This window comes from Camelus bactrianus, chromosome 20 (assembly GCF_048773025.1).
Source record: "Camelus bactrianus isolate YW-2024 breed Bactrian camel chromosome 20, ASM4877302v1, whole genome shotgun sequence".
Taxonomy (NCBI): Eukaryota; Metazoa; Chordata; class Mammalia; order Artiodactyla; family Camelidae; genus Camelus; species Camelus bactrianus.
The window spans coordinates 24,994,986-25,022,410 of NC_133558.1; the positions used below are offsets into that span (position 1 = coordinate 24,994,986).

The following is a 27,425-nucleotide window of genomic DNA, read 5'->3' on the forward strand; positions in this document are numbered from 1 at the left end:
GTTGAGTTTTAAAGTTTCACTACCAAACAAAAACTACCCAGTATTGAAAATAAATGAACTGGAGTTATGTGTATCAACAAGGGTCAATCTCACAAAGAAAGTTAAGAAGAGGAAGTCAGAAAAATACAAAGGGTATAATTCCATTTCTAATGTTTAGTGATAGACACCTAGTGAATCTCACCCACGTGGTGAGATTAGAAAGGAGAACTGGGAAACAGTAAACACTAAAATTCAGATGAATGGTGACCTATGGATAGGAAGGCAGTGAGAACGCACCTAGGGGAGGAACACACAAACAGCTCTGAAGCTTTGGTAGTGTTCTGTTTCTCAGGCTGGGTGAGTGTTCCTGCTCTCCAAACTTTACATATATGTTCCTTATATTCTTTTGCACAAATGGAATATTGAACAAAATTTTTAAGTTCTACATATTTTAACTGTTTTTATCAAAACCAGAAAGATGCAAGTGATTTCAGGGGGTTTGAAAGAATAAATCTTTGGGGATTCTTTTGAATGCTGATGCCCTCTGTAGTATCCACTGGGTCTTAACTGCTGTCTTTGTTGACTCTCCCTGAGCTTGTCAATTTCCTCCTAAGCTAACTTACTGCTTCGCAATTTCATCCCTCGATAATCTGATTTTAACTAGTGGTCAATTAGTGCAGCAGCATCAGAGACAATCACAAAATCATTACTGATATGGTTCAAGCTCTTTGGGAAACAAGGCTGGGATAAGCACTCAGAATTGCTTTTCTAAAGACGTATTTATAAATGGGTTTACTAAAGAAGATTCTTTCAGTCTCCAACATTTTCTCTAAGCAAAACTGCCCTAGCAATATCACCCTCTGACCCTCTGGAATCTTAAGGTAGTCTAACATAGGTTATATTAAAGAATTTTGCCTTCGCAACAAAAAATCCCGTATCTATGTGCTGGAGAACAGTATTCCATAGTTTCCACTTTGATCTTGACATAATTGTTCATTAATGTTTTTCAGCGAAAGCCTGGATATACAAAGGGTGCCCAACAAGATAAACACAGACACATCTCAACAAATTCACAGAGATGGACTGTATTAGTCCATTTACCCTAACTCCAAAATTTCCTTTCAGGAAATAGCTTTTGCTAAACTCTACTAGCAACTAGTATTTACTTCATAAGAAATAAAATCAGAAGATCACCACTTTTCTTATTCTCATTCCTGTTTTCTTAATAATGAGTCAAATTAACAATATAATGACCAAATGAAGCCAAAAGGCTGAAAGAAGAGAAGGATAGGGACCTGGGCACAAACCCTGTGGATAATGACTTTCTGTAAATAACCAAGATGAGACCATCATTCCAGCACTGTGCTGATTCTTAACATCCAAATCAGCATCTCAATCTGATCTAATTTGACAATCAGAGATTTATAAATGTGAGTTTCATAGGAGCAGAAACTTTTGTTTCTTTTTTTTCACTGCTTCCCAACTGCCCAGAAACAGTGCCTAGCATATAGTGGGTATTAAATAAATATCTGCTAAATGAATGAATCAGAGCTGGAAAATCACTCCTATGTAGGTTGTGACACTTAACCTTGCTTAACATAGCTCCTTACTCAAAGCTAGAAAGTCTAAAAGTTACTGAATAAAGCAGAAAAAAAATTGCTTTCTCAGGGAAAGTTTTCTTAGAAAAGTAAAATATGATCAATCTCTGGGTCCTGACCTAAACAGTAAAAAGAAAAACATGCCCACTGCAGAAGAGCTGCTTTATAAGCATACACACACCTTCAGCTCTCTCAACTTCTCTTCACCTAAAAGTTTATCCCACATACAGCAAGTTTGGTTATTCATAGTAGACTAAAATATTTTCTCATGGAGAAACCATTTGGGGCAGAACAGGAGGAAGAGGAGGAATGTACATAACATTTAAGCTTTTAAAGACTATAAATGCTCTTTTATGCCTGATGGGATCCTATCTGCTTTAGTCACACTAGAGTCGTCCTCACAGAAGAGGTTTGACCCAGATGTCACAGGCCCCTTCCTCCATTTCAGCAGGAAATAATTCTGTTATTAATTCTTCTTCCTAGAAACACAAACCTCAGCCTGCCTAGTTGGACTGCCTAATAATTACTCAATGGTTTGGATACGTTCTGTGGTGTTTTTTCCTGGGAAAAATTAGAGACTGATTCTAACTGACTGCAATGCACAGAAGGTGCCATACTGTTTCTCCGTCTCACAGGGGTCGGGCCACTCCCCACTTGAATGTTCATTACCGTCTTTCATATGCGTCTGATAAATTTATTAAAAACACCATCTGGATGGGACTCAGCTTTGTGCTGTATTTCCAGTCTTCCAGTTTCCTCCCTTGTCCCACTGGAATTTCTGCCCCAATTTGTGTCACTTTGTTTACAAAACCATCCTGCCAAAATCCAGCATCCTGAGTCTGTCTCTTCCTGGTTTTCCTTTGCCATTCTTCAGCTACATGCCTATTATTACAAAAGCCTGTGCTAGGAGCAAAGGCAAAGGGGAAGTGCTTGAGCAGAAATTACTTTTCCCCCTCTGTACAATAGCAATTCTGCTCAGACAAATTTAATTTGCTGCTTCTGAATGCAAAAGCTGCATGTTAACAAAGTGTATACATTCTGCAAGTGTATGAATATTGGGATGACTCAGACTGTGGGGAACTGCAGAAAAAGTGATCTGAAAACAATTTTACTGTTCTCTGTTCTTACGCAGCACCAGGGGTGGCCAACAAGCTGCCCGTAAATTTAATTCAGGAGTAATAAATGTTTTAAAAGGCAGTATTACTTCACTAGGACATGACCTGAGTGCCACCTGTACCAGCTATATTTAAAGATAAGACTGACATGTTATTTAACTGTCTCCAGAGATCACCTTTGAGAGGTATGGGGAAAAACCCACTTGAAGCAGATTTTTAAAAAATGAAATAGCACTTAGAGAGGACTGTCATCTTCAAAAACAGTGCTTGTGTTGGGCTTCATTCAGTGTTTCCTGGCTGTTTTCATTACAAATTGTTTTCTAACAGCACAGTGGTTCACACAGTCATCAGGTGCTTAATAGACTCAGACTAGATTCTTTTCCATTGCCAAGAGTTTCAGAGATACAAAGTATATCCTTCACAAAGACACCTAGGACAGTAGCTTAAGGTCACACATAGATATTCCCCTATACAGACCTACACTTTTTTAGAAAGAGGAGCTCACCCCCCAGGGGCCCATTCCTAGGCCTGCAGAGGAACTTGCTGCTGACCAGGCAACCTTCCAACCCAGCTGAGATCCAACCTTCTGTCAACTTACTCTACAGGAAGAAATACTCACAGCTGTTACGTCTGAACAGCTGTAAAAGAACAACAGCTAATTGGAGCATAAGCCCATCTTCCTTGAAATCTATCAAAAAGCTAAGGAAATGCATTCTGCAACACTGGCTACGAGTTACAGTAATTCCTAGTTTTAGCTATCAAGTTAAAAAAACCATATACTACATCGCTAAAGAAAAACCCTTTATAAACACTTCCTTCCCCAAATTTTACCCCAGTTCCCAGCTCTGTGAAAAGCCTGCTTCCTAACATAACTGCAAAGGACTCAGTAGTGACCACCTCTCCATATCTGCTGTGGGAAGCCCATGGGAAGAAACGAGACCATGCCTTTTGAAGCAGGAGCCGCATTTCTCTGAGCCTCTTTCCCTTTCTCCTGTTCTCATTTCTGTCTGTTTCAGTTAGTATACACCTCAGTGTTCTCATCATTCCTGTTACAGCGCCAATTCTGACATTGCCAAGGTTGCCCAAATCACACCATATCTTGAGATTGCAAGGACTTTTGACAATTACGCTGGGCTCTATTTAGCCAGTGACAGGAAGAGTTAACACCTTTCCAAACTTTCAGTGTGGCTTTCCCTCCTCCCAAAATATGCAAACTTTGTAACTTCATCAAGCTAGAGCACCAAACATTTCAGAGAAAATGGCAGTTTTCTAGAAGGCGAAGATGAGAAATCAGAGGTGGCTATTCCCAGGAGCAAAGTTGAGATGGGGGGTCACGTGGGGGCTGTGGGTCTCAAATGTGCAAGTTCACCAGGATCAGTGAATTCTCTCTTACCCTGGGGCCTTTGAGAGAAAGTATGTTCCAGAACCAACTGCTTAGGAGTTTTACTCTGTTTGTGTAGTTTTCAAACTCCAGCATTCACACTGGAGGTTTTAGCTGTGAAAAACTTCAATTCAAAAAGACCTTCAAGAATCAAGCAACAGATGTTTAACACCAGTAACCGCTGCAGTGTATCAAAGAGGGATTCACTCTGCAGGCAAGGCCCTTTAAATTTCAGACAAAGGAATCTCCAGATGTAAGAAAAAAGATATCCCAAACATTCCGTTCTGTATTTGAACTAAAAGGCAGTATCTCATTGGGGTGATGCTTCCCTTTTTCTCTGGACATGATGTGTCAGAGAAAGAGAGTTACATCTGCCCCCCGCATCAGGACAAAGTATTCAAGCTGAGGGAAATACCTAACATACAGACAGTCATTGAAATCTGTCTTGCAAGTTTTGGAAATGGTTTCTCAAAAAATTTTTTTAAAGTTGTAATGTAAAGCACATCTTTTCTATGAGTAGTATCATAAGAGTTCTACATGGATTTATTTTTCCTTATGTCCTAAAAGATGTTGAAATCAACAGAGTTATTTTTGTTCCATGCTACTGGCTGAAAGGTCTTGTCAGGCCACAATTCTGTGACTTGAGATAAGAGATGTCACACCATAGCTTGAGGGAATATTTCTCATTCATGCTAAGCACAGAACAAAGGATGTCCAAAGGTTTTTAAAATGTCCACAAAAGAAGTTGTGGTTTGCAAGGAAATTTCTGTGTGTATTTTTTTTAAACCATCCTTTAACAAAATAGAGCTTTTCTCTTTTTATTTCTTTTTTTTTTTTTTTTTTAATTTTAAGCTGGAAGATGCATCTGATTCAAACTTTAACAATTTTAAGTCAGAATGATTCTGGGATAATAGCTAACTCTTGAGTCTTAAGATCCTGAATGATGGTCCTTTAACATTATCAATAAATGTAAAATTTGAGTTTCTACTAACAGTAGTTATCAGCAGTGAGGCACTCAAACATTAGTGGAGTTTTGTACATTTTTACAATCAGATCTGTGTCCAGTATGCTCCTAAAATTCCACTTTGGCAGAAACTTCCTGCCACAGATTTTGGAAGCGGAGAGAAAAAGGTTGGAAATGACACCAAACTTTCAAATATCTTAGTTCCCACAAACCATACTGGACTGAGTTGTGTGAGAAGGAAAGACTCTGAGAATCTCAAGGGAGTGTGACTGAAATTTAGAAGAAACATACCAGTAAATGTGAGTGTTAACTTCTGAATATTGAGCTCTCAGAACTGAGACTCTAATCTAACCCCACAGGACGGCTGAGGGAAAACTTGCCTTCCTGGGCTCTCCCTGTTTCAGCCTGGGGGGCCAGCCCAGGGCTGTGGGGAAGTTGAGCTATCCCCTGGGGGAGACTGAGGCTTTGCCTCCCCAACAGGTAAACTGGGGGTCCCTGGGGAACTTTGTCTACCTAGCTTCAAAGACTGACAATCAAAGTCTTGCAAATGACCTGGAACAACTTTATTCATACTCCTCAGTAAAGGAGTTATCAGAAAAAAAACCTCAGCAACACATACAATTTACACTGCCTTCTGGAGGCCAAAATTAATCTAGATTGAGGCAACAGAATCATGTTTTCCAGTAGACTTACGCTGTGTGATGGAAAGTTTTGTGTAAAATACAATAAAAGGCAATTTAAAAATCACCTTCTGCTACTATTTTCAATTAATTATTCTTTTAATGGTTTACACTTAGTGCTTTGGGAAATGAAAAGTGGGTCCAAGTATTTTTAAACAGAACTTTATAATAAGCATGTTGGTAGCTGTCTTATTTCTGAGTTCTAGATCTCTTTGCATCATGCTACGTACTTAATTCTGAGAGGGGAAAAATGTCTGCCCCTCCTGCCTGCCCACAGCTCAATCGTCCACTGGACAAAGCAATGGACTGGAAGGCAGGTACCTGAAAAACTCAGTTCTGTAAGCCGTTTCCTACGCAATCTCGAGGAGACCACTGAACTGCCCCATAACTCAGCTTCTTTACCCATAAAGAGAATAATCCCTTCTCTCTACCTTCTTATGAATACTGAAAGAATAAATTAGATCATGTTTACAGAAGCATCTTGAGATTTCCAGAGAATCATAAGATCCAGGCTTGGTACTTCCCTAACCATGAGAGCCAGACCTTTCTCTAGATGGAAAGGGTGGTGAGACCAGCATTTCAGAAATCTGGGTATTACCCAAGAGGGGAGATGTTTATTCTCATGAGCCACCCTGTAATTGTACAAGAATAGGTGGCAGGGGAAGGAAGAACCAATAACAATTCTACTGACCAGCGAAAAAACTATTAGCACCTGCTAGTGTAATATGCAGCTGGCAGTTTCAGAATAACCAAGAAAGCAGTTCCTTCTGGTCGATATTTGCTGGGCACAGCAATTTCTGACCTACTGAATCAGATCAAGATCATCCGAGTCATAAGACCAAAGGAGGCTCTTTGTGCTAACAGTACAGTGGCTGGGGATCTCTTTTCATTAAACAAAGGGGTCTGCCCACAGTCTGCCTTCTAGGACAGTCACTGCTTTGAGGTTTCAAGAGCCATCACAACCGAGTGAACAAATCAAAACAAAATACATTTTTAAAAAAATCACAGACATAAATAGGCTTACAATTTATCAGTGATATGGACAGTGATAAATGCTATGTGGGTGCTCTACTCTTCCTGGGGGAAGTCAGGAGGGGGAGCAGGGGGAGAGGAGAGAAGAGGGAGAGGAAAGGTCCTCTACAGTATTTAGATGGTCTTCAAATGTTCATAATTTCCTTAGGGTGTGCTCATTGCCAAGTTGACAGATGTTGCTGGAAAAACCTGTACTATTCTGAAGAAAGGCTAACCTTTCCAGAGTGAGTGAGAGGGAGGGAGACAGCCCATCCATTCGGTGAAGAGATGACATTCAACTGGACAGCAGACTACCCCTTAGCATGCTGGATCTCTGAAAGGCTGTGTGATAACACTGCCAAAGAGAACAGTCCTGGGAGAAATCTCATTTCACCATGGTTTTCCTTGCCATGAGCTTAAATTCGTTTTTTAAACTAAATTTTAGATGCCTAGACAAGTAAATATTTATTCATTATTTATTACTTTTTTAAACTACGAAGATTCCGAGTGCTAAGCTGCATAATGCTCGCCTAAGAGAAGTCATAAGTGTTTGCCCACTTTTTCATTCACTCTTCCTTGTACTTTATACACAAAGAGAAATGGGTTCTTCAAAGCAAACTGTCAATGATTTTACTCTAGACTTCCCCACTGGGTGCAAACATACATCCCTTGACAATTCCTAAAGAGAGCCTTCCAACAGAAGACTGAAAATGCTGAGGATAAATTTAACATGGTAGTATTGAGAAACAGACTCACAGACCCAAAAAACAAACTTAGAGTTACCAAAGGGGAAAAGGAATGGGGGAGAGATAAATTAGGAGTTTGGGATTAGCAGATACTAACTACTATACATAAAATAGATTAAAAAAACAAGGTCCCAGTGTAGAGCACAGGGAACTATATTCAATGTCTTGTAATGGCCTATAATGAAAAAGAATATATATATGTATAACTGAATAACTTTGTTGTACACCAGAAACTAATACGACATTGCAAATCAATAAGTTTTCAATAAAAGATTCTGTTTAAATTTAAAATAAATAAATAAATTTTTAAAATAGTGGCTTTGCAAAGCCTCAGTCTTTTTCCACCAAATAAGAAAAGAAAGCACATTAGGCCTTCCTTGCTTGAGATCTTCAGCAGTAGGTCAGCCAGTGCAACATAAGCATTTGAAGTGCTAAGAGCTGGGGCTGGGGCAGGAGGAGAAGTCGAGCGTGGCCAGACCCCTCTTTGAGCACACACTGACTCTGTCCTCTTCCTGAGGGGACTGCACCTCCTTTTCACCTCCAGGGTCGTTCTCTTGCATTCAAAAATCCATGTGCTCTTGCTCATTAGTGGGATCATAAGTCATTTGTTCCTGTGCCCTGGTTACACTCAGTGTTTTTATCAGGAGAAACTCACCTAATGTCCTCGTATGAAAGGCAGATTACCAACCCACCCATTTAAAGATTAACAGTAATGTGCCACAAAGAAAATTATACCTCCAGCATGAAAACCTGCAATTGGGGAACCATTTTACAGGATCACACTCATTTATATCAATTATCTTGTTTATCAAAGACAATGAAACCCAAACTGGCAGTAAAAAGGTACAGAGTGCACTATGAGGAATAATTAGGTCTCACCCTCCCAGAGGCCAGAGCCATTTAGCACTTCACTTTGGGAGGTGATGTTTACAGTATCTGTTTTATTACTCTCTCCACGTTAACTTTAAAATGCCAAAAGCAGGCAGTTAATTGTTTATTATACAAAATGTCACATATGTAAAATACTGAGATATAAAATTATTATAACCATCTACCGTAAGAAATTCTGCCTTTTAGATTTTATAGTTTGTCAGTCTCTGGATCTCAGCTTAACTACCATTATATGGACTGTGTATGCCAGGTAGTCACAGTCTGATGAATAATCTTCTCTGCATGCTCTATGTCCTCAGCCAAATGAGAAATAAAAATAACATATGAAAATTACTACTACGGTTTAAAGTAACATGTACTAAGAAGAATGAGAGATGTCTGAATAGCAATATCATGTGTTCTGATTTCATTCTATCTCTGAGAGTGAGATTCAGAGACTCATGATGCAAAGCTTACTGAAGTAGCTTAAACTGATGAGACTGAGTGTGCCCCGCCCAACTTCTTTAAAGCCACTGGGTGCTGCCACCAACACCCTGTGTGTACCCTAGAATCTCTCCATCATGATACTCCATACCAGCAGGAGAATTTCTTTTCTATCACCTGACAATTTGCAGAGATCAAATCCCTTCTCTCTGCAATCCACTATTCCAATCTTGCCAAAACTAACTCTTCAGGCAATTTCTTTGTCTTTGGGCTCAAAGAACCCAATTCCCCTCCAGAGCCATACAAATTAGACAGACAGGAAGGAGAAGAGTGCGGCAGGAAAGACAGGAGGAAGTAACATAAAGCATCGTGTTTCTATGGGGAAGGAAACTAGAGTCCAGTAAATCAGCTGGGGTGGGAGGACTCTAGGAGCGGTCCTTTATAACCCATTAGGTACAGCTTATACACCAAAAGTTTTGTGACTAAAATTTAATAAAACAAGTGAATAAAAATAGATACCAATTGACTATGGAACCCCCATTTCAGCCCATTTGGAAAACATACCATTTTGTGACCATAGTAGATTAATCCCTTCTGACATCACTGAGCTCTTGGAAACATGTGAATCTGCTTGACACCCACACAATCAGTGAAGCACTGGTGAGAAACTCACAGCCACGGTAGCTCATCAAGTCATCACATTTATAGTTAAAAAGGAACCTTAAGAACCACTTAGTTCAAGGAATAGATCATTTACATCTTACTACATATTGATCCAGAAAAAAGTAGGGAAAGCTTCTCAAGTCATTTTAATATAACTTTGGTTATAAAATTATTTAGAGACAGGATAAGAAAAGAAATTTATAGGCCCCAAATGTTAACCACTACATATAAAAATAGATAAAAAAAAAACAAATTTCTTCCATATAGCACAGGGAACTACATTCAGTATCTTGTAATAACCTTTAATGAAAAAGGATATGAAAACAAACATGTATGTATGTGTGTGTGTGTGTGTGTGTGTGTGTATATATATATATATATATATATATATATATATATATGTATATATATGACTAGGACATTGTGCTGTACACCAGAAATTGACACATTGTAACTGACTATACTTCAATAAAAAAAAATTTTTATAGGCTCACTTTCAGAAAATAGGTCTAAAAACTCTAAAATAATTATTAGCCAACAAATCCAGTAATTATTTAGAAAATACATATGTCCAAGTAGTTATTATCCTAGGAATGCAAGTATGGATCATGATCAGAACATCTACCATTTCAGTGGATTAAAGAGTGATTTTGAGCAAAGGAGTGTTCCAATAAGATTACTCCAGCCGGAGCGCGGAGGACAATGAGGATTAGAGAGGATGTGGGGAGACCCATGAGTAGGCAGATGAGGGCAGTAGTGAGGAGACACGGTGGAGGTTTCCTCTAGGGTAGCAGCAGCAGCAGTGGCAAAACAAAACAAAACATGGGTAATCAGAGAAACGCAGGTCAAAACAACGAGACACTACTTTAAGGCCATCATAATGGCAAAGAGTAGTGGCATAATGGCAAAGTGTTTAGTGTGGGTGTGGACACGTGGAGAAACACGGCTCTCATGCACTCCTGGTGGAGGGAACATAAACTGGCACTGCCCTGCAGGAAGGCAATCTGGCAGCATGGATCAAAATTAAAGACGTGCGTGCTTAGACGTATGTACTTTAGTACTCAGGGATCGTGCATTTGAGTACAGGTCTCAGAAAAATCCTCACGCAGATACAAAGGAAACGGAAACACAGAAATTCACTCCAGCATTGTTTTTGAGAGCAAGAAGCTGAAGGCCACCTAGGTCTCCATCACCAGGGGAGTGAATGAAACAGGTGAGAGAGATATTAACACTATCTACCTTACAAGACTTTGTGAAGGTTAAATGATTTTATGTAAAGACCTTAGTGTCTGGCAAATAAGAGCTACCTAAATTCACTAAAAATATATTCAGAATTATTATGATGAAATACTGAATAACATTAAGAAATAATGATGTGTGGGTCATAAAAATATAATATTAGATGAGAAAAGTATGAAAAGGTGTAAGACTTATAGCATAAAAACATTTTGACAATTAAAACACATACACAATCCCATAATGTTACAGATTTTCCAAATACATGTGATCATTAAGGACATAGTCAAACATATTAGAGATAGTCCCACGGGGAGGGGAGCAAGAGTGGGGCTCAACAGAGATGAAGAAATATAAATAAAAGAGGAGGCCTTGCTTGGACGATGTACTATGACCTAAGGTAAATGATGAACACAACCATCTACACCAAAAGGATACTTGTTCAAAAAGAAAAGAACAGATCATTAGGTTAGTTTTTTTCATTTTATAGCTGAGAAATTGGAGGCTCTGACAGATTATGTCTTACTTATTACACAACAAATCAGCAGCAGAATGGGAACCAGCAACTGCATTGATCTTCTGGTCCTCATCATTCCTTCCTTCCACCTGTCTGTCCATCCTCTGTCCATCTACCTACCCAGCAAACATTTATTGAATATCGGGATTCCACATGCTGGGAGTACAGCAGTGAACAAAACAGACACAGTCCCTTCTATTATCAAATCACATGAACAAATGTAAACTTACAAATGAAACTAAGTTCTCTAAAGAAAAAGCCCCAGATCTATCAGCATCATACAAAGAAACTTTAACCTAAACCGGGGGTAGAAGGTCAGGCAAAACTTTTCTTCAGAAGTGACATTTAAGCTGAAACTTAAAGGATCAATAGGAAGTTACTGAGATAAAGGGGTGGGGTATGATGAGGTGAGGGTAAGGGTGAGGAGAGGTCGAGAAGCATTCCAAAGAGGGTGGCAAGTGCAAAGCCCTGTCCTGTGGTCAGGGAACGCATAGTGCATTCCAGGAATAGAAGGGCAGCTGTGGCCTGAATGCAGAGAGCTACATGGGGATTGGTACAGATGAAGTACACAGGCACCTGATCATGCAGGGCCTGCAGGCCACGGTGATGATTGTGAACTTTACCCTAAGAAGGTAGAAAGGCTCTGAGTGATTCTGAGCAAACGAGTGTCCCAACAGGAGCGTGGAGAACAATGAGAAGGACCAGAGAGGATGCAGTGATGCTGCTGAGCAGGCAGGCCTGACAGCAGTGCAGGGGAGACTTGAAGGCGGGTGCGCATTAGGGTGGTAGCAGCAGTGGTGGCAAGAAGGGAATAGACGTGACATTCGGAACATAGTATCGATATAAAAGTTGTGTCTATAATATAAAAAATATCCAGATGATATATATTTTAGTGTGCTTCCACAGCTCACTGAGGTTTCACCGGGGTGTGCTTCCAATTTTCTATAACAGGCATCTACTGAACATTAATTCATCAAAGGATCACTAGGAAAAAGAATAATAATGCTCTTGGGGCAACAGGTTCCTTGGTTTTGAGCAAGAATGAAAGAAAACAGGGCTCCAAGCCCTTTCTTAAACTATCATTTGCCACCAAAGACCATTTCTCTGCTGTCCAGCTTCTCCGGCTATTAGCAAAATGGTAGCCACCCAGTCAGGATGGGGGCGGGGGCGGGGGTGGCTTCGGGGGAGGTCCACCGCCCACAGCCACGAGACTTGCCTGCACTGCCGACAGTTCTCAAATGAGAACTCAATCAATTCATACTTAATATTTTACAGAATCATTTCCTGAAGATTCTAATTTGAACATTCTAACACCTTTTGCACTTTTACATCTCACTTGAGCCCCTCACTTTTACATTCCACTTTATCACCATTTTAGTTGATTTCATCACAGCTTCATGGAAAACAACTTTACCGACGACCATTTCCTGCCATTATGAGGGCAGAACTGAAGTAATCCCCTGCTTGAGTACCAGGTAGTTTTTATGATAATTTTACCACAGGTAATGTTGTGATTTTTAAGTACGTTTCTCTCTTGTAGCACTGTACCGATTCCTGTCTTTAAAAGGATAAGTATCGAATGCAGCTATAAAAGAAACATACTCATCGTGACAATATTAACAAGCCAGTAAGTCCAAAAAGATCGCTGCGTCGCAGACCGGCTCACCTACCAGGCCCCCTACATCATACAATCACTTAATTTTACTCAAGTCGGTGACACGCCCAAGCCCTGTTATGCTGAATTATAAGGCAGGAAAACGCCATTAAGGTTTAGACAGCCCCTTCCAAGACATTTTATACAGCAGTCTGCTGCAACAGACTCCAGATTCCAAAGGTTTCATGTGATGCATGGAAACCACAGCCCTCACATCGCTGTTTTAATAAATAAGTAATAACATAAAGCCCATTGAAATCTTTCCTTCCACTTCCCTCTTCCCATCTTTAAACATCTTTCTTGGGATATAAGCGATACAGTAAGCTGCACATAGTTGAAAAGTACACTTTGATGAGTTAGACATGTGTACACTCATGAAGCTATTAGCATAGTCAAGATAACAAATGTTTCCATCATCCTCAAAAGTTCCCTCATGCCCCTTTGTATCCTCCCCAGCCCCAGAGAAGTGTGGATCTGCCTTCTGTCACTATATATTAGTTTCCGAGATCTAGAATGCTTTACAAATGGAATCATACAGTGTGTATATAAATATATACACTCTTCTTTGTTTGCCATCTTTTATCCAGATTCTCAAGGACTCTTCGTTTACTCAGTAGAATCATCAGGTGAATCACTATATTCCCTACTTAACCCAGAAACAAGGCTTTTCTTGACTTAGTGGGCTATATTTGGGAGCAAGTGGGGGTGTTGAGGTGCATGCAGGGCATTGGTGTAGGCTCTGCCCACTCTGCCTTGTCTCTCCCTTAAGATAAGCGATGTGGAAATAGCTTTATTTGGTAAAGAAACATTAATTTTCTTCTGATTTTAAAAGTAACACATATTCACTGATGAAAATGTGTAAATACAGAAAAACACACAAAAAAAACATAAAAGTTGCCTGGAATTCCACCACCTAGAAAACCTGTTAACATTCTGACATTCTTCCTTATGTTTTTTTTTAATGTGCTGTTATGGACTGAATGGTGTTCCTCCCAAATTCATATTTTGAAGTGGTAATCCCCAGTACCTTAGAATGCGACTGTATTTGCAGACAGTGCATTTAAAGAGGCAATTAAGATTAAAAGAGGTCATAAGAATGCGGCCCTAATCCAGTATGACAGGTGTCCTTACAAGAGGAGGAGACGTCAGGGATGGGGGTGCAAGGAGAAAAAGCCACAAGAGAACACAGTGAGAAGACTGCCATCTGCAAACCAAGGAGGAGGTCTCAGGAGAAACCAAACCTGCTGACACCTTGATCATGGACTTCCGACCTCTAGAACTGTGAGAAAATTAATACCTGTTGTTTAAGTCACCCAGTAGATAGTTTTTTTTTTTAATGGCAGGCCTAGCAAATTAATACATCCACATCTACAAATATATGCTATCTTTAACTTTGAAAAACTGGCATCAATCTGCCTATAAAGATGGTATCTTACTTCTATTTTACATTATATTATGGAGGTTTCCCTATGTTATGAATGGGCTATACAGAACTTTTGATATGTTAATATGCCAGAATTTATTTCATTATGCCTCCATTGTTAGACATTTGTAGTTCTTCTCCTTTTTTGGTTATCATAATAAAACAAATGTGCTGAACATTCACATAAAAGAAATGTTCTTCCTGAAGATTTCCTGAGGATAAATGATTAAAGGTAGAAGCAGTAGATCAATGGGTATTTTTTAAAATACATAATACATATTACCAAACTGTCTTCTTTTTTTTTTAAATTTTTATTTATCTTTTGTAGGGGGAGGTAATTAGGTCTATTTATTTATGTATTTTTAGAGGAGGTACCAGGGATTGAACCCAGGACCTTGTGCATGCTAACCATATGCTCTACCACATGAGCTATACCTTCCCCCTCCTCAAACTGCCTTCTAGGAATCTTGTACTATATAACATGTCTCAGCAGTATACGACACCGCCCATTTCATGACAGCCTCACCCATACTAAGTATTTTCATTTAAAACATCTCTGCCAACAGGATTTAAAATGAAACTTGACAAGATGATTTTCAAGTTCAATGGAAAACAAAATCTGAAAGATTAGCTTAGAAAATTTAGAAAAAGAATAGCTATGAGTGTGGATTGACAGTAGTAGACAGCAAAATAGATTCCAGAGCTGCGGTTATTTTAAATGATGTGACAGAATCTATACAGATCCATGATACATGCTATTTTAAATCAGTGAGGGAAGGATGAAATAATCAACAAACGATTTCAAAACAACTGTTTACGTATTTTAGAAACAAGGGTAAACCCCGACCTCAGACCAAACACAGGATGCTCAAAACCCATACACAACAATAAGGAAACAACAACCAACCACTGACAACTCCTACAGAGGAACATATTTTTATATTTTGGGCTGAGGAGGGAGTTTCAAGGCAAGTCACAAAATCCAGAAGCAAGATAAGAAGTGACTGACAGATACGACCAAATCAAAATGAAAAACTTTTGTACAACAAGGACATCATAAACAAAGTTAAAAAGTAACTAACACACTGGGATAAGATATTTGCAACATATATAAAAGACAAAGAATGAACATACATAATTTACAAATTAATAATAAACACAAGCAATAACAAAGTTGACGAAGAATATGAAGACGTAATTCATGAAAAAAAGAAATGGCCAAGAAACATAAAAAGATACTCAAGTTTAGTAATAACTAGGCTAATGCAAGTTAAAAAACAAATATTTTATTTTAGTGGATGTACTCCTGTATTGTTTGCTTTTTGCTGAGGAGTGACTGTTGTATTACTCATGTAAATGAAAGTTTTTAAATTAAAAATATTTGCCAATAAAACAAGCCAAAGGTGGTATTTTGTTTCAGTTTGCATTTCTTTGATTATTAGTGAGGACAGCTCTTTCAAATGTATTGATTACTGTGTTTCTTTTTCTTTCTTTTTAAATAAATGTTTGTATACATTTCCTATTGGGGATTCATATTTTTTTCTTACTTATTTGGGAAGTACTTCATATATATTAAAGACAATTAGTCCTTGTCATATATGTTGCAATTTTTTCCCCCAGTTTGTTAAACACCTTTGAATTCTGTTTATGGTTTCTGCCTTTGCTTTTATGCTGAAGAAGTAGTTCCTCACCTTGAGAGCAGATAAATACTTATTAATAGTTCTCTACAGTTCTTTTGGAGGAATGTAAAATCTAACTCTTAACAGGAAACTATTTTGGTATAAAGTATGAGGAAAATCTCGTATGTTTTCAATTACCAACTGTCTCAGCACCATTTGCAACATTACCCTTTTCATTCTCAACGTATGTGAAATGTCATCTCTATCTTGCACTATCTTCTTACATATACTGGGATCAAATTCAGAGTTTGGATGATTGCTTAATTTATCTACTAGTTTATTCTTTCATTAATGCCATAATATTTTAGTATGTAGTACTAATTTTAATACCTTGTAGTTCTAGACTTACTGTTTTTCTTCTTTTTTCTTTTGGTGGAGAAGGGATTTCCATTTATTTACTCTCTCAGAAAAAAATTTTAAAGAACTTAGTCAAAGTTGTTTTTTTTTTTTTTTTTTAAAGCACAAATGGGATTCTGAGTAGTCCTACATTAAGTTGGCAGATTAAGATGTGTAGAACTGTCTTTACTATAATTAAAGTTTTCCATCCAGGAATATGTCTTTCCATTATTTAGTGTTCTTAAAGATTTAGAGTTTCTTTACATTAGAACCTGTGGATTTATTAACTTTATTCCTAGGTAGGTATCTGTTGTTTGGGGGGGGGGAGTTAAAAACTCCTAGCAGAGCCCCCTGGCATGCTCCCCTTACAGCCACACTGTTAATGAGCTCATGTCATCCTTCTGCCTCCCACCCTTGTTCCTGATTCTCATCCCATCTCCAGTAATATAAGGTGGTCAGGGATGGGTGATCCTTGGTAAATACAGCTAGGGATGGACTAGGTGTAAAGGAAAAGTATGGCTCATGAATTGTTACTAGGTATTATACAGATTTTATTCCTATTATGAATAGAATTTTCCCATTATACTAACTAGTTATTGGGTGTATGTGAGAAAACTTGGTTTTTGTATATACTATTGCATCTGGCTATATTCCTTAGAGTTCTTATTAGTTCTACTAGTTTTCCAGTTCATTTCCTTGGGTATATTACCGTATCACAACAGCAAATAGTGATATTTGGTCCCTTTCCCTCAATATATCACACATATTTCTTGTTCTTTACCTCCTCCCCATTCCCTCTTTCCTCCCTACCACTCCTAAACTTCTAGTGCAATGTAAAACAGAAGTGGTAATGAGGGCCAGCTACATGGGCGTGCAATCTGTGCTTTCAGACAGGCCCTGCCCTCAAAAGGGACCCATACTAGTTTAATGCTCCATTGTCCTTGTCTTTAAATTCTTAATAATCTTATCTTGGAACTTATGTTTTTAAATAATGTCTGATGGGACAATGGAGCAAGCCCACGAACAGAGGTGGTGTGCAACATACGTGTGTTCACAGTTCCCTGTGTGTGCAGTGCTTGCCATGCCCGAGCACAGAATCCCAGTGGACCCACAACATGTGCAGCGTGAGTGAGGCTCAGAGCAAGGACGAGGCCAGGGCGCCTTGACTCTGCCTGAGTAAGCAGGGCTGCACACAGCCTGGAGAGGCCACCTTCCCTTCCAACCAGAACCTGCCTCAGATAGAGAAAAAGGCAACAATGATCCAAGAAGCACTAGCAACCCAGGAGCTCTATCATACCCCTTTGTACTCTTGTTACTTCTATTACCCAAATGTTTACGCTGAAATTGGTGACTTATGCTAAAAGGTAGAGCAACTCACGATTCCTTTTCCCCTCAGTCCTTCCTTACTAAGGAAGTTTGCTGAGTAAACCAAAAGTAGAGAGTTTTGGTAGAATGTGTGTGAATTAAAGAAGTGAAATAAAAACAATTTAGTGTTGTGCAGAATGTCCACTGTTCTGATAAAAACTAAATGCATACACGTGTATGAGCTACCAAACATGTACTGTGTAATTTTGGAGATTCTGCATATAAGATAAAGCTCTTATATTTGCATTTAAAACCACCATTGCACAACATAGAGATGAATGATAAAACTCATGCTAACAATTTAAAGGTTTAATTTTTCTTTACTTAGAACGACATTAAACAGCAAATAAAAACACTATGCCAAGTGAAAGACTGAAAAAGAAAGGAAAAAGCTTTTTTTCCCCCTTTTTAAAGTCTTCTTAAGGGCACTTTTTTCCTGCTCTTGAACAATGGGCTCCACATTCCCTTTTTGCACGGTGCCCTGCAAATTATATAGCTGGCCCTGGGAGCAATAATGGGGTTTTCTGTTTGTTTGTTTGTTTTAGGTTTTATTGGAACCACCTCTGATTAAACCTCACTATTTATAAAATGGGTTATTATAGAATTGTTACTGATAGTAAAAGCTACATGTCTATCAAAGGTGACTGGCTAAATAAACTAAATTACAGCACCACTATTCAATACACACCCAAAAAGAAAAAGCATGGGAAAATTCTTTTCGTAATGGTAAGGAAAAATCTCCAAAACATTGTTAATTTTAAAAAGATACATATAAATACGTGATACACTTTTTAATAAAAGGGGGGAAATAAGAATACATACTTGTATTACCTACTTACAATATCAAAATAAAAAATTACCTACCCAGTTTTGGGGTAGAGATTGGGGTACTGAGTTAGCGACCAGGCCAACAAAATTAGACTTTATGTCCCCTTGGCTGCCAAAGTACCTTTCATAGTCAGTGCTAGAGAAACACCTTGCCCGTTTACAACCTGGCTATTTACAATGCCAGTCTGAGGAGAATCACGGTTTGTGAGAAGGTGAGAAGTCTGTTGCAAAATGTTGGACACATGCTCTGTGTCCCATTTAACAACAAGCTGTGCACATTTACATCTCCCTGGACACCCTCCCATCCCTCTCTAACAAGGGTGTATGTAAGCAGGATCCAAAAAATTCAAGCCTGTAAAATGTACATGTAAATTCTACAAAACAAGAGCAATAAAAACATTTTCAAGCAGTCTTTATTCTTAAATAAACAAAACAACAACAAAAGAACAGGTATAAAAAGATAATGAAACTCAAATGTGCACAAAAGGACCACATACTAAACTGAGAATCCTAAATGACTGTGAGGAAGTCACTTTCTAAGCATTCCCCACTCTCTCCTCCACATAAGAACTATAGCCCATTCTTGTTTGAGAACATGGGCTCCCCACGTGAGAGGCAAACAAACTGTATTACATTTCTTATGCATTATTGTGGGATACTTATTTTATCTGAATTTGTCTAAAACTCTTAAGATCCTGGGAGAAAATAATGCTTAATCTTCTCCAGGGAAAGGGTGAGAGACTACAAATAACTCTTAACTCTTATTCCAATGGCTGCCTACTCCCTCTCCCTCAACCGGATGCAAAGTGGTCCACTGCAAGGGGTACTGGCTTTGAAGGGGTCAGAGATAAATAAGCCTTTACACACTGACCTTTTTATGTGATTCTCCCCTAACTCTTCGCCTTCTTCTTAAGACTTAAGGACCTTCACCACCTCTATGGTGGGCGTGGGGGGTGGGGGAGGTCTTCCCTGACACCATCCCCCAACTCAGGATAGATACTCCCATTTCCAGTGTTCTATAGCATCTCCTGAATCCTCCCAATAGATGACTTATTTTTACTGTGTTGTCACCTTCTATTTAAGTGTCCTTTTCCTTCATTAGCTCATACGACCCTCCAAGGCAGAAGCCACACCTGTGCATCTCTCTATCCCCAGTACTAAGATACACTTGGCAGTCTCTTAATAAATGTCTGCTTAATGCCAAGTAATTTACAGTAGTTAAAAAAGTTGAGTTTCACTGACAATTAGAACCAGCCTTAATATCTGGTTAGAGAAACAGGCTGGGAGAAGCAAAGCCACGTGGTTGAGACTAGCAGACTCAATAGTGCCATTTCAGAAAATGTTCTGAATTAAGGTCTTTAGGGCCCGTCTGCTACTCCAAGTTTGCTTCTTTGCCACATTCTAACAAATCCATCCGCTAGGGAACTCCCTCACTCCCAAAGCTGTTTCTGCTCCAGAGGACACTTATTTTTTAAACACAGCTGCAAAGCATATAAGTCATATCCCTAAATTCACTGGATGCCAAAAGCCACGGATTTCCAACTCTGTTTACTTTCCCAGGACTTTACAGAGTTCTAAACACACTTTCAAAATACTTTTAGATGACAGTAGCAACTACAGACTACCTATTCCTATTTCCTGCCTCCAGCTGGGAATGAGTATCAGCCATTTTTGTTGCTATGTAAATTAGCACATTTGTCACACTCTGTATTGTTTACTAAATTCTTCAAGGCCCAGCTCAAAATACCAGTCTTCATGAACCTTTATCTTACTAGGTAAGAAAAAATATTGTTTTCCTTCACAGCCCAACCAAACCTCTAATCTTTCTCCACTCTCTGCTCGTGCCTCTGTCTCTTATTCTCCACTCTGCAGACCCCTGTGCCTTGCCAAGGGGCTTATTCGAGCTACTTTGAATCAGATGGTAAATCTCCTGGTGGCTGGAGCCCCTTTTACACTTTCTGCCTCTGCACTCATCATTTGTCTGTCTGACTTCAGCTCCATTCACTCCCATGGTCTACACTGTACCTCAGAGGCTAAAACTCCATAACCACATTTCCCAGCTTGGTTTTTGGTGAAGTTCTACTGTAGAAGAAACTGGTGAGAGAATGGAAGATGGGAGGAAGAAAGAACACATTTCTGTCTGCTTCTGATGGTGCTGTAGGAGCACAGCAGCCGACAGACGTGGGATCCGGCGCTCCCACCAGGACAGCACAGTTCCTGGTGGCGGCAGCGATAGTGAGGTCATTGACACAACTCCTGGGCCTGCGCCGCCTATTTTGGTTGCCCTACAACAATTACTAACAAGCAAGTAAAATAAAAAAGCCATCAGCCTTTCTGGATCCATGCTGGTAGACACAGAGGTAGTAACACTTAGCTGCCTACAGCTGGTAATGGAAACTTTTTCTTATTCTTTGAAAGGGTTAAAGAACCTTGAATTTTGAGCCTACAGCACCATGCTCTAGCTACTCTCTCTTAAGCAGAGGTAGAGCAAGGATAAGAATGGAAAGGGTCTTATGAGAGCTTATGGCTTCCAGAAGAACCAGGAGGCCTTAGGAACAGAAACCAGTCTCACGTAGTGCTAAATATCACACTCTAACATCAGTGTAGAGCACTTACTGCTTCCCCAAGTCTTAGTAAAAGCATATTCTCTATTCATCTACAAGACTCATAAGAAGAGAAGAGCCATTTAAAAAGGAAAAAAAGAAATGCAAATGGCCCTAAAAATATGAAAAGATGCTCAATTTCTCTTATAAAAGAAAAGCAGTTAAAATTGTACTGGAATAACATTTCTCACCTATCAAACTAGCAAAAATCCAGAAGCTTGACAATATGTTCCACTGGCAAGGCTGTGGGGAAATGGTTGTTATCATACACTGCCAACGAGAACTTTAAAATGGTACAATCCCCATGGAGGTGAATTTAGCAATATCTAGCAAAATTACAGGTGCATTTACCCTTTGACCAAGAATTCCCTCTTCTAGGAATCTATCCTAAAGGCAATAAATAGCACAATTTGTAGAAGCAGAGGACTGAAAACAACCCAAATGGTTCATCAATAGAGGACTGGTTCAGTAAACCATAGTACATCTACACAAATAAGTACTATGAAGCTATTAAAAAGGGGTAAATAAATAATACCCTTCTATATAACTAGCTCTAGGACAAGTGTTAAGTACAATAAAGCAAGGTAAAGAAAGTACATAGAGCCAAGTATGCTACCAATTTAAGAATGGTGGGGAGGATACAAAATATAAATTACATATGTATTTACTTATTTTCCATTTTAAAAAAGAATAACCCAAAAAAACTAAAGGGGAAAAAGAAGCTATCTACTGGAGTAGAGGGGACAGGAATAGAAACTCAATTTCTCTAAATACAACTGTTCCGTAGATTTGATTTTGGAACTATCTATATATTTTATATAGTTATAAGACAAAAAAATCTTAAAGGCAATCATTAAATATGAAAGCAAAATGGAGCAAATGAATCTATCTGTACACTGAATAGCAACATGACCATTTAGAGAATTATTTTAAGTGACTTTAAAACACAGTAACTTTACTGTATATCTCTAGTGGGATACACCTTAAGGATGCAAAAGATAACTGCTAAAATGTTAAACTATTTTCAGTAATCATGTGGTTTAAGGTAGTAGTAGTAATATAATTCTGAAACTATTTTGTATGTAGTGAAGAAAAAGCAAATTAATTATTGTGCTCTAGCACTAGTAACCGAGATTTTCAGTATGGAAAAAAGGAGATGAAAGATCAAAAGATTAAACAAAAACTTTGTGTACTGAATTTTAATTAGAAGTGTCGGCATGCACTCTAAGTGCATATATTTCACCTGTTAAATATCTGACATACAAATAAGTAAATAAATACATGTGCATGCATTTCCTATTTCTGTCCACTGAAAAGGCCTAGGAACAGTGATCAACCCAATCAGGAGTGCTCAGGTTGAGGTTTCCAAATGTTATTTCTGACTTAAAGGAACCAGGGCTTTTTGCAGAAATGGCTGATTCCAGATCAGGGGCAGGAAATACACAAGGTGAACCTGGCGCATCGCGTCATGCCACAAATCAAGGAAGTACTGGGGACTCCTGAGATCATCAGAAAGACTCAAGAGCCAACATGAAGAAGCTAAGATGGGGACAATTTTAGTATCAATAAAAATAACTGCAAGTTATTAAAAGATGTCCAATTTGTTTAATCCAGTGAATTCAAAATGATACATTCTCCCCTTTCTCCCCTCACCTCTGGCAAGACCTCCACGAACCTCATTGGTCACCTTTCAAGCCAGGTAACCATCTCTTTAATTTGAAAAGTAGTAAATGAAAAGAAAGAATAGAGCATTTATCCTTCTTTTCCTAGGCAAACTGCAACTCAGGATTACCAAATGCATGTTCAGGAAAGTTTTCTCTTTCTAGTTACTAAATGAACAAGGAATAACAAGATTAGAATATAACCATTTTGTAATTCAAATTATGAAAGAATAAATCTAGGAAATAATCATGAATGGATGTGAATATCCAAAAGAGAGGGGCAACCAAAGATCTGTGCTTCTTGACAGACCTATACTATCACCTACAGAGCATTCTTACAAAAAAAAAAATCTTGAATCAGATGAAGCCTATACCAAACTACTAAATTACAAGAAATACAACAGAGGAATACATTTAGTGTTACCATAGGGTTTAATCACCAAAATCTAGGCTGTTAGAAACTCTACAGGACAAAAAGTTAGTTTCTTCAGCAAATAAATTATAATGGGGGGGGGGCGGGAAGAAGAACACAGAGATAGACATGTGGAAGGGAACCTATAGACTTAAAGAGATTTAAGAATCATAACAGCTATTTATTGATAGTATGGACCTTATTTGAATTCTTATTTAAATAACCTGTAAAAACACATACACTGACTCCAGACTTCGATTCAATGAAGAACATCTGAACACTGACTGCGTATTTAACATTCACAAGGAATTATGGTTCAATTTTGGGGTATTATAATGATATTGTGATTATGGCTACAAAACGGAGGTCTTAGTTTTACAGATACATATTGAAATATTTATGGATAAAATGATAAAGTGGCTGGGATTGGCTTCAAAATAATCTAATGGGGAGGAAGTAGGTATTATATAGATAAAACCAGGTTGTCTGAGGGCTGATAATTCTTTAAGCTGGGTGGTGGGTACTGTTCTCTCTCTTTGAATGACTAATAGGGTATTCAAGGAAATAAATTTAAACATAAGATTAAATGAAAAGGAAGTTTTGGTAATTATGATGAAAAAAGTGGAGGGATCTGGCAAATGGCATGTACTTATCACAGAGTGGAGTGCCAAAGCGAAGTAAATGCGTTCTCTGGGAGGCTGAATGTCTAAATAGCAGTCTTATCTCTTCTAACATTCCTTCCATGCATCAGCTGCAAGACAGGTTAGAGCTTCCGACAAATGCCTCCTAGCAAACAGGAGACAGTCATCACAGGCTGACTCTCTCAGGCAAGAATGTATCCCAGCACCGTCCAGAAGCAGCCACCAAATGAGAAGGGGCTATGGTGGCAGCAGCAGATGAGGTGGCAGAGGTGCTGTGGGTAGAGTCTGACACCCAGATCTGGTCAGTGTGGCTGAGGTGGGGCCCATTCCCAGGGACAGATGAACCCACAGGGCTCCACAGCTTCCCCATGAGTGTGTACAGGTGAAGCAGCATGAAGGACAACATGCTGGCAACAAAAATGTGAAAGAAACCCTTTGGTGGAAAAAGACTAAAATCTTACAGGGCTAGTGCAGTTATTTTTATTTATTTTTTTCTGGCATCACTGTATGTTTTAAGTAATAACACTACAATCTGATGTTTAAAAACAACACAAACATTTAAAAATTTTAAGGCTTACAAGGAGCGTGCTCCTCTAATCAGAGCAGCCTTCATAAGCACCAAGAACTGTGACAGAAAGAAGTTCTGAGCCTCGAAACATACAAGTGAGCTAGATAACCTACTAGCTATTCATGATGACATTATTTTAGTTTTACTTTTTTCCTCCATTAAAACATGGAGTTTCTATTGGTGGTTCTCAAGGAAGGAGTACATATTTCATAGGAAAGAGGAAGTAGTAGGCAGCTACAACTTTAAAATTACTCCAGGTGATTCTGACATACACTGTGCCCCCACTAGTGGACCATTCCTTTCTTGCAGATCCCTGAAGAGTGGCCGGCTGAGGCCTGTGTGCAGCCAAAGTGCACCTGAGATCATCAACATGGAAAGCTGGCCATTACTATTTCAAACACCACTGTAAACTCAGCAGAGCTGCCCTGTCAGACATAGAAAAATGAAATCCCCCCCAACTCCCTGTCCACTCACACCACCTCCCCGTCTGCCCAGCACAGGGGCAGCTCTGAGCTGTGAAGATGTTTGTAAAAGGAGGGCCAAAGGGGATCCCACCGTAGGTCATCAGTCTCCTTGCACCACTGCTCCCACTCAGTGGAAGGACGATGACAGGCAGTGACAGTGCAGGGCTCTTTGCAGTCAAACTGGTGAGCATCACAGAAACAGGACTGAAGAAAAGGGAATGAAGGAAAGTGTTTGACCAGACACCAAAAACACTTCTTGCATCTCTACAATCTTCTTTCATCTCCTGACATGCCTGAGACTATTATAGCTTCTGATTGTGCTGACTAACTCAGTTTGGACAAAACATACAGACCAACAACAGCATCTCTCACTACAACTGATCCTGGGTTTCATTCCTGTGATGGCCTTTCATACCAGATAGACCTATTTCTTTGATAATTACAGTGTCCACAAATCTGCTCTTCCTCCAATAAGAAGGCAGAGGCGCCTTCTATGAGCATGTTCAAAATGCAGTGCACTGGGCTGAAATGTATAGCCAAATGCTGTACATTCTGTGACTTTGAAGGTGGTTTGGTCTCTAAGATCCTCCTCAGTAAGGTCGCCCCTAACTACACAACCACACACACGGTGAGTGAGGCCTGCAGTGTATAAAACAACATGAGCAGCAGGTGGAAAGAAGTGCCCTCCCCATATCCCTTCATCACACAATTCTATGCTCCCACAGAATTAAAAGCCTTGATAACACCAGGGAATGCTTCAGCACAGTTAACTTTCAAGTGACTTAGAAGTCATAAAGATTACCAATGTTTATATTTCATATTAATAATTATACCCATAGAAAAGTTAAGACAAAGAAATTTATTTTAGATGAGCTCTAAAAGGTTCTCTATAATTTGGGACAATTTCTACTCCTGCTACTTTGTTAATATTACTCTCCCAAATTTCCCTAAGTAAAGGATTATGTTAGGACATGGAAGGTGTGAGGAAAATTGAGACTTTTGACCATTCAAAGAATCAGTCAACATTTGAAAGTTACACTCATCTTTCCCATTCGAGTTTTCACCATGTTTTTAGAACATGTGTCAATATGTTCTGCACCACAACAAGGACAGGACTTGCGAGGAAGAGGAGAAATGAGTCCCTTTGTAAAGGTGCAGAGTTGTACTTTACATACACCAAGGCGTGGGCATCTTATCCCCCTACTTGAACACAAAGAGTCTCTTTTCAAAGAAAGCTGCAGTAAAGGCACAGATTCAAGGATCTAATTGGTTAAACTATGATCTTTGCAGGAAATGAGCAAAAACCTGCGGGCATGGATAAAGCAGGAATAACCACTCATGGCATCTAGAATGCTGAGACCTAGGATAGGTTGTACATAGTGCCAGGTTAAATACTACCTAAAACAAAAGCAAAAACAACATAACAGAAAACAACCAAATAAACAACTAAACAAAAATTGAAAATACCCTTTCAAAGGATCAGCCAGGCAGTATTTTCCACAAGATAACTTAATTTTCACAATGACAATTTAGTTACTGCGATCTTCTTTAAGTTATATGCAGGCATTTTCCTGAGGTGGATCTGGGTAAATACGGCAAATATGGACTGCTGTGTCCATGAAAAGGAGATATTCTCACAGCTGAGCACACCATTTGTATCAAATCAAAGGCCAAAATACCTGCATAGGTTTAGAAAGTATAAACATTGGATCAACATTACACTGACTTCCTCCCTGATCTTACCTACCATTAAATATAGAAAAGCCTTTGGTATGAGAGGCTTTGCTCACTCTCATAAGCATTCTCCACATAGCAAATCTGAATGAATCACTGGAGCATTTTCCATTCTTGACTACTAGTACAATATTTATATTCTTTTCAGTCTACTGGAATTATTATTTTGACTACTTTTAAAAATATTAAGCCCTCTCTTATGTCACTCAGCCATAAGGCATTCAAATCAACCAGAGTTCTTAGTCAAAGCTAAGAGGAGGACTAAGATGAGTTAATGGAATAACAAAATATTTGAAGATAAAATGCCTAAGTGTATACAAGAAAATGTAATTGTAACACTTACCTATCAGCCCCTTCTCCAGAGTGAAGGTTTTGTTTGTAAACATACATTCAAAAGCCACAATGTGGAAAATCTTGTTCACTGTGTTGTGAGTTCCGACTATTCGAATATACCTGGGGACAAAAAGAAAAGAAAATTTGTAGGAAAAAATAAGCTTCTATCACAACCAATTCAAAGATAACAGAATAAGATACACTATGTAAACATACAGTGTACCAAAGTTTGGACTAAAGGAGACTCTGAACTTGGCTTTAGACCCTGTACCTGCTCTTGAGGGCTAGCTCCAACTGAGCCTGGAAGAATTACAGCAAAATTAGGGAGGTACCACTTTCCAGAGAATTATGTAGAACTTAGATTTGGTTTACCTAGAAAATCAAAGCAGGGACTATTCAGCTCAACCCCTGGACGTCAGTACAATTATATGTCCATGAGACATACACTGGAGAATAACAAACAGCTTCTATCCTCGCCTTGCAGTTAGGACTGTGCCTGTGCACAGGTGCACAACATACA

At 38.9% G+C, this 27,425-nt stretch overlaps 1 protein-coding gene across 18 annotated transcripts in view; it reads right to left on the reverse strand.

Annotated features, from left to right (window-relative positions):
* The window catches only part of BTBD9 (BTB domain containing 9), a 357,333-nt gene that overhangs the window by 111,007 nt on the left and 218,901 nt on the right, over positions 1-27,425 (reverse strand). For all 18 annotated transcript variants that reach the window (XM_074348624.1, XM_074348615.1, XM_074348621.1 and 15 more), the window contains one exon: positions 26,916-27,025. In XM_074348624.1, coding sequence (XP_074204725.1) covers positions 26,916-27,025 — 110 coding nt within the window. The remainder of the gene's footprint in view (positions 1-26,915; positions 27,026-27,425) is intronic.